Source organism: Gigantopelta aegis, chromosome 15, assembly GCF_016097555.1.
Source record: "Gigantopelta aegis isolate Gae_Host chromosome 15, Gae_host_genome, whole genome shotgun sequence".
Lineage (NCBI taxonomy): Eukaryota > Metazoa > Mollusca > Gastropoda > Neomphalida > Peltospiridae > Gigantopelta > Gigantopelta aegis.
Window position 1 is genome coordinate 30,837,150 of NC_054713.1, and position 12,609 is coordinate 30,849,758.

A 12,609-nucleotide genomic window follows, 5' to 3' on the forward strand; every position below is an offset into this window, starting at 1 on the left:
TAAAAATAATAACAACAACACAACAATAGTTACGGTAGATAAATAGATAACTATTTTAACGTGCCCATATACCACTAGGGTTTCGAACACGCCCATCCACACCTGACTCAGGATGGGGGGGGGGGGGGGGGATAGAGTTGAAAATGGGCAAAATTTTGAAAATAGCAATTAGTGAGAAAAAAAAGTTAATAAAATTAAAAATAAATAAATAAAAAATAAGCCAAAAATAAAAAGAATTGACTGCTCGGTCGAATATTTATATAATTTGGAGCATTTTAGAAGGACAGTCCAAAAATAAATAAGAGAAAGAAGAGAGGATCGGACTATTTAATAATATTTGTAAAAAAAAAAGAAGTAATTTCGACATAAAATTTTGAACGAAGGTCTAAAAGTTTAAAGTCCGATCTATATGTCCACGTGAGTGGCCTCGTTAAGGCCGTTCTTAAGGAGGTTGGCGCCTATGGAGACGAGATGAACTGCTTGCCGTTGAAGTGTGGCACAAGTTTCCTCCACCTGTGACCTAGCAGGGTTTTTGCTAGCTCGACGTAATGGACGCCAGCGATGATCTCGAGTACTCTGTGGACGGTGTTGTTGTCCATATCCCTGAAAAGGATTCCTTGTCTGTACAGACCCTCCCGGTGCGTCGTCACCACTAGGCAGAGTGTCCCATCTCGTAAGTCCGTATCGTGGATGGCCACCTCACTGCCGTCGGGGAAGCGCTTGAAACTTCCCTCTTGGATACCTCCCGGCAGTGAGCCCACGTGTGGTGTATCACCAACCAAGTACTTAGAGTACTGGCTCTTGATCTTGCTGACAGCGAGACTCCATGTGGCAAAGTCCCTGCCTCGGCCAGAGGCGGAAGGCCGTACCTTTGCTGGCTGGTCACTCGGGGGAGTGACGGCCTTCCGTTTCGCAAAACCAACTTCCTTGTTCGTCTCAACGGAGTTCCCCATGGATGGGGGTCTCGACGGAGTCGAACGTGAAGGTGCAGGAACGGGAGACGCCGGCCGTGGAGTCTCGCACATGGCAATGTTCAGCTCCTCTCCTGGCGTCGACTCGTCAGACTTCGCTTGCTGGGTTTCCTCAGCTGGCTTGGCTGGCTTGTCCGGTCGGGCTGGGGGCGACAACGCAGAAGGGACCCCCTGTGCCGCCCCTGGCGCACGTTTTCTCTTCCTCGGTCCCTCGTCCCTTCTTTTGTGGAGCAGGGTCGCCGTACACCAAAGTCACGGTTGCCTGTGACCCGGTGTACGCGACGCGGTACTCTATCAGCGTCCCATACGAAGCAATTAATCCCCCCAGGTGGGGAGGTAACACGAGAGAGCATGGAACAGCGTCCGTCTTCATCACCAGCTCGAGTAGGAATGAGTAGTTACGGTAGTTTTTTGGAAAATTATAAATTTAAGATTTCAGTAGGTTGGATTATAAATACATTATCTCACTACCAAGTACAAATGAAGTCATCCACTGATGTAGTTGTTAACAAACTACACACTTCTTGGATATAATGTCCGTTTCCTCAAAAGTAAAAATCTACTTTTGTAGACACAAAATTAATCAATTATTTAAGTGATCAGAGTAGATTTCTATTTCTTTATTTTTTAAAGTATGATTTTTATTAAATAGATTTGAATAAAGTACCACTGACGGTTCATTTACCTTTAATATACATATATACATACATACATAAGTACGTGTGTGTGTGTGTGTGTGTAACCGGCCTCGGTGGCGCAGTGGTTAAGCCATCGGACTACAGGCTAGTAGGTACAGGGTTCGCAGCCCTGTACCGGCTCCAGCCCAGAGCAAGTTCTTAAGGACTCCATGCATAGGTGTAAGGCCACTACACTCTCTTCTCTCTCTATAACCACTAACCAACTAACAACTAACCCACTGTCCTGGACAGACAGCCTAGATAGCTGAGGTGTGTGCCCAAGACAGCGTGCTTGAACCTTAATTGGATATAAGCATGGAAATAAGTTGAAACAAATGTGTGTGTGTGAAAATACATATGTATAAGTAAACACTGGGTTTTTTGTTTAACGACACCACTAGAGCACACTGATTTATTGGATGTCAAACATTTCGTAATTCTGACATATAGTCTTAGAGATGAAATCCACTATATTTTTTCATTAGTAGCAGGTAATCTTTTATATGCACCATACCACGGATTTTGATATACATGTACCAGTTGTGGTGCACTGGCCGTAATAAGAAATAGCACAATGGTCCAATCAAAATAGATCGATGCTTTACCACTGGTCTACGTCCGGCCCCTCCAATTTATGTAGACACTGAAAATTAAATATGAATATGAATTATTCATTAACTATCTAACTGATCAGGGTAGATTTCCATTTTATTACATATGTGCATTTACATTTCCATTAAAATTATATTATTATTTTTAAGTAGATGTAAATAATCTTACTGTATGTTTACTACCGATGTCAGTGGTAGTTTTCAGAAAAACAGACATGTAACATTTCAAAAGGGTGGATTTTATGGTACTTAACTATAGAGGGTACATGGATATCATCCACCGAGGGTACTTTTCCTTTAATATGGCATGTTGCATTGCATATATGTTGGCTAATGTATATTTCAGCTAAAAAAACACCCACTAATGTAGACATGACAATTCAATATGAATGTGATGGCTTAATCTATTATTTAACTTATCAGGATAGATTTTCAGAAAAGAAGACTCTTAAAATTTCAAAAGCGTGGATTTTACCATACTTAACTACCGAGGGTACATGGATATCATCCACCGAGGGTAGTTTTCCTTTAATATGTTATATTACATAACATATATGTTGGCTAATGTATATTTCAGCTACGTAAAAACCTTCTAATGTAGACAAGACAATTCAATATGAATGTGATGGCTTAATCTATTATTTAACTTATCAGGGTAGATTTTCATTCCATGTGTGAAAGTTTAAATTTTTTATATTTTTTTTTTAGTAACAAGATATCAATAATCTTACTGCATATTTACTATCCATGTCAGGAGTGCTTTTCAGAAAAGGAGACTCTTAAAATTTCAAAAGCATGGATTTTACCATACTTAACTACCAAGGGTACATGGATATCATCCACCGAGGGTAGTTTTCCTTTAATATGTTATATTACATAACACATATGTTGGCTAATGTATATTTCAGCTACGTAAACACCTTCTAATGTAGACATGACAATTCAATATGAATGTGATGGCTTAATCTATTATTTAACTTATCAGGGTAGATTCTATTTTCATATGAAAAATTTAAATGTTTTTAAAAATAAATAGATAAGAATAACCTTACTGCATATTTACTATCCATGTTAGGAGTGGTTTTCAGAAAAGGAGACTTAAAATTTCAAAAGCGTGGATTGTATCATACCTAACTACCGAGGGTACATGGATATCATCCACCGAGGGTAGTTTTCCTTTAATATGTTATATTACATAACACATATGTTGGCTAATGTATATTTCAGCTATGTAAAAACCTTCTAATGTAGACATGACAATTCAATATGAATATGATGGCTTAATCTATTATCTAACTGATCAGGATAGATTTTATTTTCATATGAAAAATTAAAATGTTTTTAAAAATAAATAGTTATGAATAACCTTACTGCATATTTACTATCCATGTCAGGGTTAGTTTTCAGAAAAGGAGATCCTTAACATGGTGGATTTGACAGTACGGTACCTAACTAATGAGGGTACATATGTACATGAATATCATCCACCGAGGGTACCTTTCCTTTAACATGGTATATTACATTACATATATGTTGGCTAATGTATATTTCAGCTAAGTAAACACCTAATGTAGACATGACAATTAAATATGTATATGATGGATTAATCCATTATCTAAATGATCAGAGTACATTTCCAAATTAAAAGAAATTATTATTATTATTATTATTTCAAAATATATGTGAATAACCTTATGGTATGTTTACTGTCAGTGCTATGAATAGTTCTAGGAAAATGAGACACTTAAGTTTTCAGTAGGGTGGATTTTACAGTACCCAACTACCGAGGGTACATTATCATCCACCGAGGGTACTTTTTGCAAAAGATGTTATATTAATTTACATATTTGTTAACTAATGTATATTTCAGCTAAGTAAACACCTTCTTATGTAGCCACTATATGTGATAAATTAATCCATTATGTAAATGATCAGTGTAGATGTCTAAACTGTATGTAATGTTTTTATTTTGTAATCAAATATATGCGAATAACCTTACGGTGCAGCGACTTAGCTGATCAATTGTGCACTTTTCCGTGAAAGCATGAACATTGGCAAATGGTTAGAGTAACCCAATACAAGGATATTTAGTCCAGGGCCCACTGGAAATTACACCCTGTATGGCTGCCATCTTGAAATCCAAGATGGCCACCATTGTGGACCTGTTTTGTTTAATATCTCCTTAACTAATACACATATCGAGAGAGTTGAAATGCCTATACCTACATTTTAGGGGACTAGGAATCCAGTGGTGACAGAAGTGGCAAATTGTGGCTGCCATCTTGAAATCCAAGATGATCACCGTCCACATGCTATTTTGCTCAATATCTCATTTAGTAGTAAAGATATCAATACAGATTTAACACCTAGACTGACATTTCAGGGGTCTAAGAATCCAATGGTGACATCGAATATATGGCTGTCATCTTGAAATCCAAGATGGCCACCATCCACAAGCTATTTTTCTCAATATCTCATAAAATATTAAATATATCAATACAGTTTTAAACACCTATAATAACATTAATCATCGGCTATTGTCACTACAGGTACTTGTGTGATCATACATCAAAATGACAAATCTTGCAATAATAGTGGTCATCCTGTTCTGTTAGGCTGGAACAGGCTGCATGTTCTGAAATCAAGTCTTAAATGAGTGGCAAGCAGTGTGGACTATACCACTAACAAGTCAGCAGGTGTGCAGGCAGAATTAATGGAATTTTCTGTAAGGAGACTGGAATTTTAGGTGATGGTAAAGATCTTGTTGTCACAAAGGTAGTGTTGGACAGCTCAGTATTTTATATAGCAGAAACAAGCGGGCACTTATAAACAATGGGGAAAGCTAATGAAACATGAGTGGCACCCAGAGGCATCAATGGGGTCACTATGAGAGCTGACTGATTTCTTCAAATGCACTTGCAAATTTATGGCTCATTAACAGATGGTATAAATATAAAACAACCAGAATTACAGGTAGTGAAATGTTTAAGCAACACTTTGACAGCAAATTAGAATTTACATTGTCAAACCATTAACAAACATAACTGAATACATTTTATTCTGACTAAGCACATTGAGTTTGCATCTTTTAATGTCAGGATACCAGCTTTTAAGTGCATAAATACTGTCTGAGTTTCCAGTAACAATTACATTGTATCTAATCACATTAAATATTTATTATAAGCAATTCCTTATTTTTATAAACCATAGTCAAACATTTAAAACAACAGAACATGTCGATTAGATTTGGATTTATGTCCAAAGATATGTATTTCAAAATTTTCTTGTGGCCATTTTGAAAAATATGTCACCACTCCAACCATTGCCCACTAATTTTATATAGTACCTATCATAGCATCTATATATGTATGTATGTATGTCTTTCACTCTCTCTCTCTCTCTCGCTCTCTCTCACTCTCTCTCTCTCCGTGTGTGTGTGTGTGTGTGTGTGTGTGTATTTCATTCTTCTCTACACTGTAAGCCTACAGTTTATGAGAATAAAGGTCATTGTCATTATGATAGTCTTGAAGAATTACCACTTGGATTTGACAAATAGTTGTTATCTATAGATTCTGACACTGTTGGGGGTTCACATCGATAATCCACTGGGTACCATCCTTGAGAAATTAGAAAAATCCAAGATGGCGGCCAAATCAGAGAACAAAGAACAACAATTTTTATATCTACCCCATGGTTTTATGAGCCAGGAAAGACACTGGTGCCATCATAATTGGTGACATCATAATTCAGGAGGGCAGGACATAGCCCAGTGGTAATGCGTTCGCTTGATGCGCAGTAGGTCTAGGATCGATCCCAGTCAGTGGACCCATTGGGCTATTTCTCATTCCAGCCAGTGCTCCACAACTGGTGTAACAAAGGCTGTGGTATGTACTATCCTGTCTGTGGGATGGTGCACATAAAACATTCCTTGCTACTAATCGAAAAGAGCAGCCCATGAAGTGGCGACAGCGGGTTTCCTCTCAGTATCTGTGTGGTCCTTAACCATATGTCTAACGCCATATAACCGTAAATAAAATGGGTTGAGTGTGTTGTTAAATAAAACATTTCCTTCCTTCATAATTCACATTTTATAAATGAATCACCTGAATACAAGATGATTGCCAATATGGTGGTTCAAATGGAGAAAATGGCAATAAATTGTTTATTGTTCGATACAGAAAAGTAATTCTTGCATTTAACCCATGGTTTTAGGAATCAGTGAACACAATGAAAGTAGTTCAGTTCTTCTATACCTGTTAATTTTAATTTATTCAAGATAGCCACCAATATAAGTAATGAACCCAGGAAGATGGAACTGTTAAAAGTAACAGTCACACAAAAGACTTGTTGGTTTAAAGAGGATGACCTACATGTAATAATGAAATACTATATTAAAGTGACCCTTTATTAGTTCTTTTTTTTTTCTCTTGGGTACTGTGTGTGTTGTTTAGTGAGCATGATAGAGCTTTGCCAGTTTGCAATGGAATTCAGTTTTAGCTGGTCTATTTTTTTTTTTTTTTTTTACAATAATGGTATTTAACACTGGGGATAAAAAGCAAGTACTAGGCCACCTAAAATAATATTACATTGCAAATTAACAAAATTACATCATGCATACTACACCACGCACAATACTACCAGAGATCTTACATTCTATTGGCCAAGAAAAGGTCACTGTAAAATAATGTTACAATGCATTTTACATCTGTCAATCCATTCAACTGATTGGGTTCTTTCTCGTTTCAACCAATGCACCACAACTGGTCAAAGTCCATGGTATGTGCTTTCCTGTCTGTGGGAAAGTGCATATAAAAGATCCCTTGCTGCATTAAGAAAATGTAGCGGGTTTCCTTTGATGACTATACGAGTCAGAATTACCAAATGTTTGACATCCAGTAGCCCATGATTAATTAATCAATGTGCTCTAGTGGTGTCATTAAACAAAACAAACTTCTTCTTTACATCTGTCAAATTATTTTATTATTATTAATTGATTATCTTAAAGCCACAAGTTTTTTTTAATGACTGTGTTAATCATTTTACAAATATACAGTGGCACTTTATTTTTAACAGTTCCATCTCCTTAGGTACATTGCCTGTATTGGTTGGCATCTTGAATTAATTAAAATTAACTTGTATAGAAGAACTGAACTACTTTCATTGTATTCCATGACCCCTAAAACCATGGGTTAGATGCAAGAATTACATTTTAGTACCGAATAATAAGGAAGTTATTGTCATTTTCTCAATTTGGACCACCATATTACATGGCCCATTTATTTAAAACTGAATTTTGATAATACCAGTGCCCTCCTTGGCTCCTAAAACCATAGGGTAGATGAAATAATTGTTGTTTATCTGTCAATTTATAAGCAAGCTATACCCGGTAGATTATTGATGTGCACCAAATTGTGCACACTTTGAACCCAAATTGGCATTTGGCTATTCACTTCTTCTTTTTTTATGATAATAATAAAAAATTAAAAAAATAATAATTTCTTATAATATGGAAATCTACCCTGATCATTTAGATAATGGATTAATCCATCATATTCATATTTAATTTTCAGTGTCTGCATAAGAAGGCATTTATTTAGCTGAAATTAACATTACATATAAAATGAAAAAACTACCTTGATAAAATTAAAATCTGAAGTTTATCATTTTTGCAAAAACTACCCCCAGCATATACAGTACATGTGCAGCTTTGGTGCAATCTAAAGCCCTGACATTAGCCAAATATCATGTACCACATTGTCATTTAACCCCATTCCCTCACCTTACCTGTAGGTGGTAGAAAATGAATTAACCCACGATTATATATTCATGTTTACATATCTGATACAGGCGTTAAAATATAATATACAGTATATATAATTATATTATATTATTCACGTATTATTAATATTGTGTCACGTTTACAAACGATTAACTATGCAGCGTTGTTTGTAGTCCGATACATGTCATAAACTCAGTTGCTGAGTTGACAGCAGGTGTATCGGACTACTTAATTACGTCAAAATATCGGAAGTACAGATTAGAAGAAAAAAAACACATTGAAAAACGCTGTTATAAAACTGATTTGTATTACTTAATATTTTATTAAATGCTCGTTACAATAACACAGATCTATATTTGACATCATTTACTAGGGAATTAGGCCTACTCGTTCATATTTATGTTTATTTTCCGCGAAAACAGACTCCTTTGTGACATGGGGCGTGGCTTACAAAAAAGGGCGTAGCTTAAAATCGCATTTCACAAGATGTTACATCCTGCTGGCTACGATTAAGTATTTCCGTATATTTACGATATCGTGGTACCCCAGTATACTTCCTTATTTCTATTTGCATATGTCAAGAAACGCTAGATGGCGCTTCCAAATGTTTATAAAAAAAACAGCCAAGCCCGCGGTAACTGTGAGCCTGTCCAAGGTAAACGTTATCTTGATGAACTAACTTGTACCACGACATATGGTGTTTTTCTTTGCGAAGAGTTCAATCAAGACAGTACGCAAAAAAGTCCACTAGACTGGTTTATTGCGCCTCACGTTAAATTAAATTACCACATTGCGGACCAGTCAAATAGTTCGCTGTGGCTGAATACACAGTTACACAGGGTAGGTAAAGTGATCATTTTGCATGAAAGGAATAGGTGTGGCAACAGTAGATTCCACCCTCTTTTTATGTCTGTCCGTCTCTCTCTCTCTCTTTGTATCCGTCAGTATCTCTCTCTCTCTCTCTCTCTCTCTCCTCTCTCTCTCTCTCTCTCTCTCTGTGTGGGTGTGTGGTGTGTGTGTGTGTGTGTTCGTCAGTATCTGTCCGTCTGTAGGTAACACAAATTCAAAAGTTGGAGCTTTGTGCAGTTCCACCTAATTTTAGGAAGAACTTTCCTTTGGCACTGTCACTAACCCTAACCCTAACCATTTATGATAAGTATTTATAATGGTCTTCATACGGGAGCCTGGCGATCTCGCCCCGGACGAGTTCGCCAGGACTTATTTTCATCGTTAGGCGAAGCTATCATACATATTAGGGCGAGATCGACATACTTCCTCACAGATACCCTGAAGGAGACCCACCCAAAATGAACTTAAGTCAGTTAAAAAGCTGATTTTAGCCCGCCTGCATATTTTAAATAACAAGGCCTGTATACACTTTATAAAATATTCAGGAATACTATAAAATATTAAAAGATGGTACGATAATGTGTTGTGAAAATCAAACTAAATAACACCACCCTCAATGCCTCATCTCAATGTACTTTTGTGGTTCTACTCGATATTAATAAAGATAAAAATCTGGCTTGTGCCCCACACCCCACCCCTCCAGATGCTGGCATTGTGCAAGCCTGTTTCTTAATGTCATAAGATGTCACAGTATTGATCAGCATATTTTTTTAAAACAATATTTATTCAAATAAATAAAGTGGATCAGCAAACGGGCGGTAGGCCTATATAAGTTGTTAACTTACATACTGCATAAATTAAGAAAAATGATAAACATAAAAGATAACATGACAAAAATATGTCATTACATACAAACTACAAGTACTGAGTGGGGTAAAAAAACATACAGTACACATATTTGGACCAAGCCGAAAACTTGCTCATAGATATGTACATGTATACAGTATATACATGAACTACCAGTGGTGGATCCAAAAAAAATCCATTTATGGGGGCCCCAAAGTGATTCCTCGGATTCTCCAACATAAAAAATGAAAAAATATATAATAAAAATATAACTCACAAAATTTAGGGGTGAGGTGGCCTCTTGTGGGCCCCCTTAGATCCGCCACTGGCTACATTTATAGGATATATAAACTAAATATAATTAGAAACATGCAGTCATGGACGGAGGAGCCGGCCAAGGCCGCCTCTTATGCCCACGACAGGTGTGCGCTACAACAGCTTGTTCTGAATGTGCATGTAAAACCCTATGACCTGACCTGACCAGAAACATGCAAATGGTGGACCAGACTAATTAATAGCATAGTAGATCTGAACATATCAGTAAGATTCAGTATTACGGGTAAGATATTAAATTTGTTTGTCTTTCAGAAATTTGTCCTTGAGGAGTGTACTTCCACCACAGCAGAACATGTTCATGTTTTAAAACAACTCACTAGAAATATAATGTAGTCCCTGTACAGTTGGTATAACGTCACCAAAGCTATACAGCTAATTAAAACAGTTTTCAAAATTATTGCAATATGGCTTCCACAGGCAGTGCATGTACAGATCCCGGTGGAACAAGTAATGGACAACAACACAGCACATCAGCGGGCAATACCGGCAATTCAAACTTACCTGCTTCTAATGAGAATTGCCAACAGCCGTCGCTAAATGCATGGAGCGATCAGAACGGCCAAATTATACAAGTATGCATACCAAACTCTCTAAATACTAGTGTGTCAGCTCAGTGGATGAATGGTGTTACTTTACAACTACAGCAACTAATTTCAGCAGTGGCAAAGTTGAGTTCAACAGTTACATGGTCAAGATCAACAGTTGAAGAGTTGAGTACAACAGTTAAGGAATCAAAATCAACAGTTAAAGAGTTGCATTCAAAAGTTACAGAGTCAAGACAAGTAGTTAAAGAATTGAATTCAAAAGTGAAACAGTTGAATTCAACAGTTACATCGTTATTTTCAACAGTTAAAAAGTCAAGTTCAACCATCAAAGACTTTAGTTCAACAGTTACAGAGTTAAGCTCAACAGTTAAAAAGTCGACTTCAACCATTAAAGACTTTAGTTCAACAGTTACAAAGTTAAGTTCAACAGTTAAGGAGTCAAATTCAACAGTCAAAGATTTGAGTTCAAAAGTCCAAAAGGTCTATAACGAAATTGGAAGTTTAAAAGCTAGTGTGGAAGATGTGCAAAACAGATCTAAGGAATCGGATGCTTTTCAGTGCACATCAAGGAAAGACAAGTTCTCATTTCATAGCATGTTTCAAACAAGTACACCAGAAAACAACTCTGAGCATAAACCAGTGCCTTCTCATGAAAAGACTTTTAACAGCGAGTGTGCATATAGATTTGGAGCGATGCAATTACTTGCTGAAAACGCCAGTAACCAGTCATCCCCGAAGATTTTGAGACCATCACTGATTGCAAATCGCAAGAACTGTGAGCAAATCAGGAAGAATAACTCCACGTTAAACGGTAGGCTACCATTATTGTTCATTAAAGATAAAAAGTTTGTTTTGTTTAATAACATCACTAGAGAACATTGATTTATTAATCATCAGTTATTGGATATCAAACACTTGGTAATTTTGATATATAATCTTAAAGAGGTAACCCGCTACATTTTTTTATTAGTAGAAAGGTATTATTTGTATGCACCATCCTACAGACAGGATAACACATACCACAGCCTTTGATTTATGAGTTGTAATGCACTGGCTGGAACAAGAAATAGCCCAATGGGCCCACCGAATGGAATCAACCCTAGATCGAACGCACGTCAGGCAAATGCTATGTCCCACCCCTTTTCATTAATGATGCATCCTTAAAGTTGTAGTTATATTTATATTTAAAATTTTTCCCATGTATTTGTGATAAATAATTATAAATTAATAGATTGCACATATGTTCTTTGTAACATAACTATATAATGAGAATATAAAATGTACAATGTACTGCTAGTCGGTGTATTATGAATCCTTGGTACATATGAAGTATATGTATAGAAAATATTTTTAATTGCACATGCATTAAAATAGCAACCATTTTTTTGTCACCAAGAAGATGCAATTTATATTCATGCAACGATTGTCTGTTATTAGTCCCCTACCCATCCAACCGGTGTGGACTATTAGTTTCATGTCCGGCCATCTCTCTGTCCCACTTAGTTTTTATGATGCTTTTTGTGCAATGTCTCAAGATATTAAGCTGAAATTTTGTATATAGCTTTATCATGTACTATTACAGATCAAGTTTGACTTTCATGGCAATTTATCCATTTTTTAAAACTGAGTTATGGCCCTGAACTTGGGAGATATGAAAATTTGTTTTCCAGACGCCACTAGAGCACATTGATTTTTTATCTTATCATCGGCTGTTGGACGTCAAACATATGGTCATTCTGACACTGTTTTTTTTTTTTTAGAGGAAACCTGCTATCGCCACATAGGCTACTCTTTTACGATAGGCAGCAAGGGATCTTTTATTTGCGCTTCCCACATGCAGGATAGCACAAACCATGGCCTTTGTTGAACCAGTTATAGATCACTGGTCAGTACAAGTGGTTTACACCTACCCATTGAGCCTTGCGGAGCACTCACTCAGGGTTTGGAGTCTGTATCTGGATTAAAAATCCCATGCCTCGATTGGGATCTGAACCC

General features: G+C 36.7%; 1 protein-coding gene across 2 annotated transcripts in view; it reads left to right on the plus strand.

Annotated features, from left to right (window-relative positions):
• The first annotated feature begins 10,349 nt into the window (after window positions 1–10,349).
• The window catches only part of LOC121390385, a 41,733-nt gene continuing 39,473 nt past the window's right edge, over window positions 10,350–12,609 (plus strand). For both annotated transcript variants that reach the window (XM_041522184.1, XM_041522185.1), the window contains exon 1: window positions 10,350–11,425. In XM_041522184.1, coding sequence (XP_041378118.1) covers window positions 10,474–11,425 — 952 coding nt within the window. In that variant the 5' untranslated portion in view covers window positions 10,350–10,473. The remainder of the gene's footprint in view (window positions 11,426–12,609) is intronic.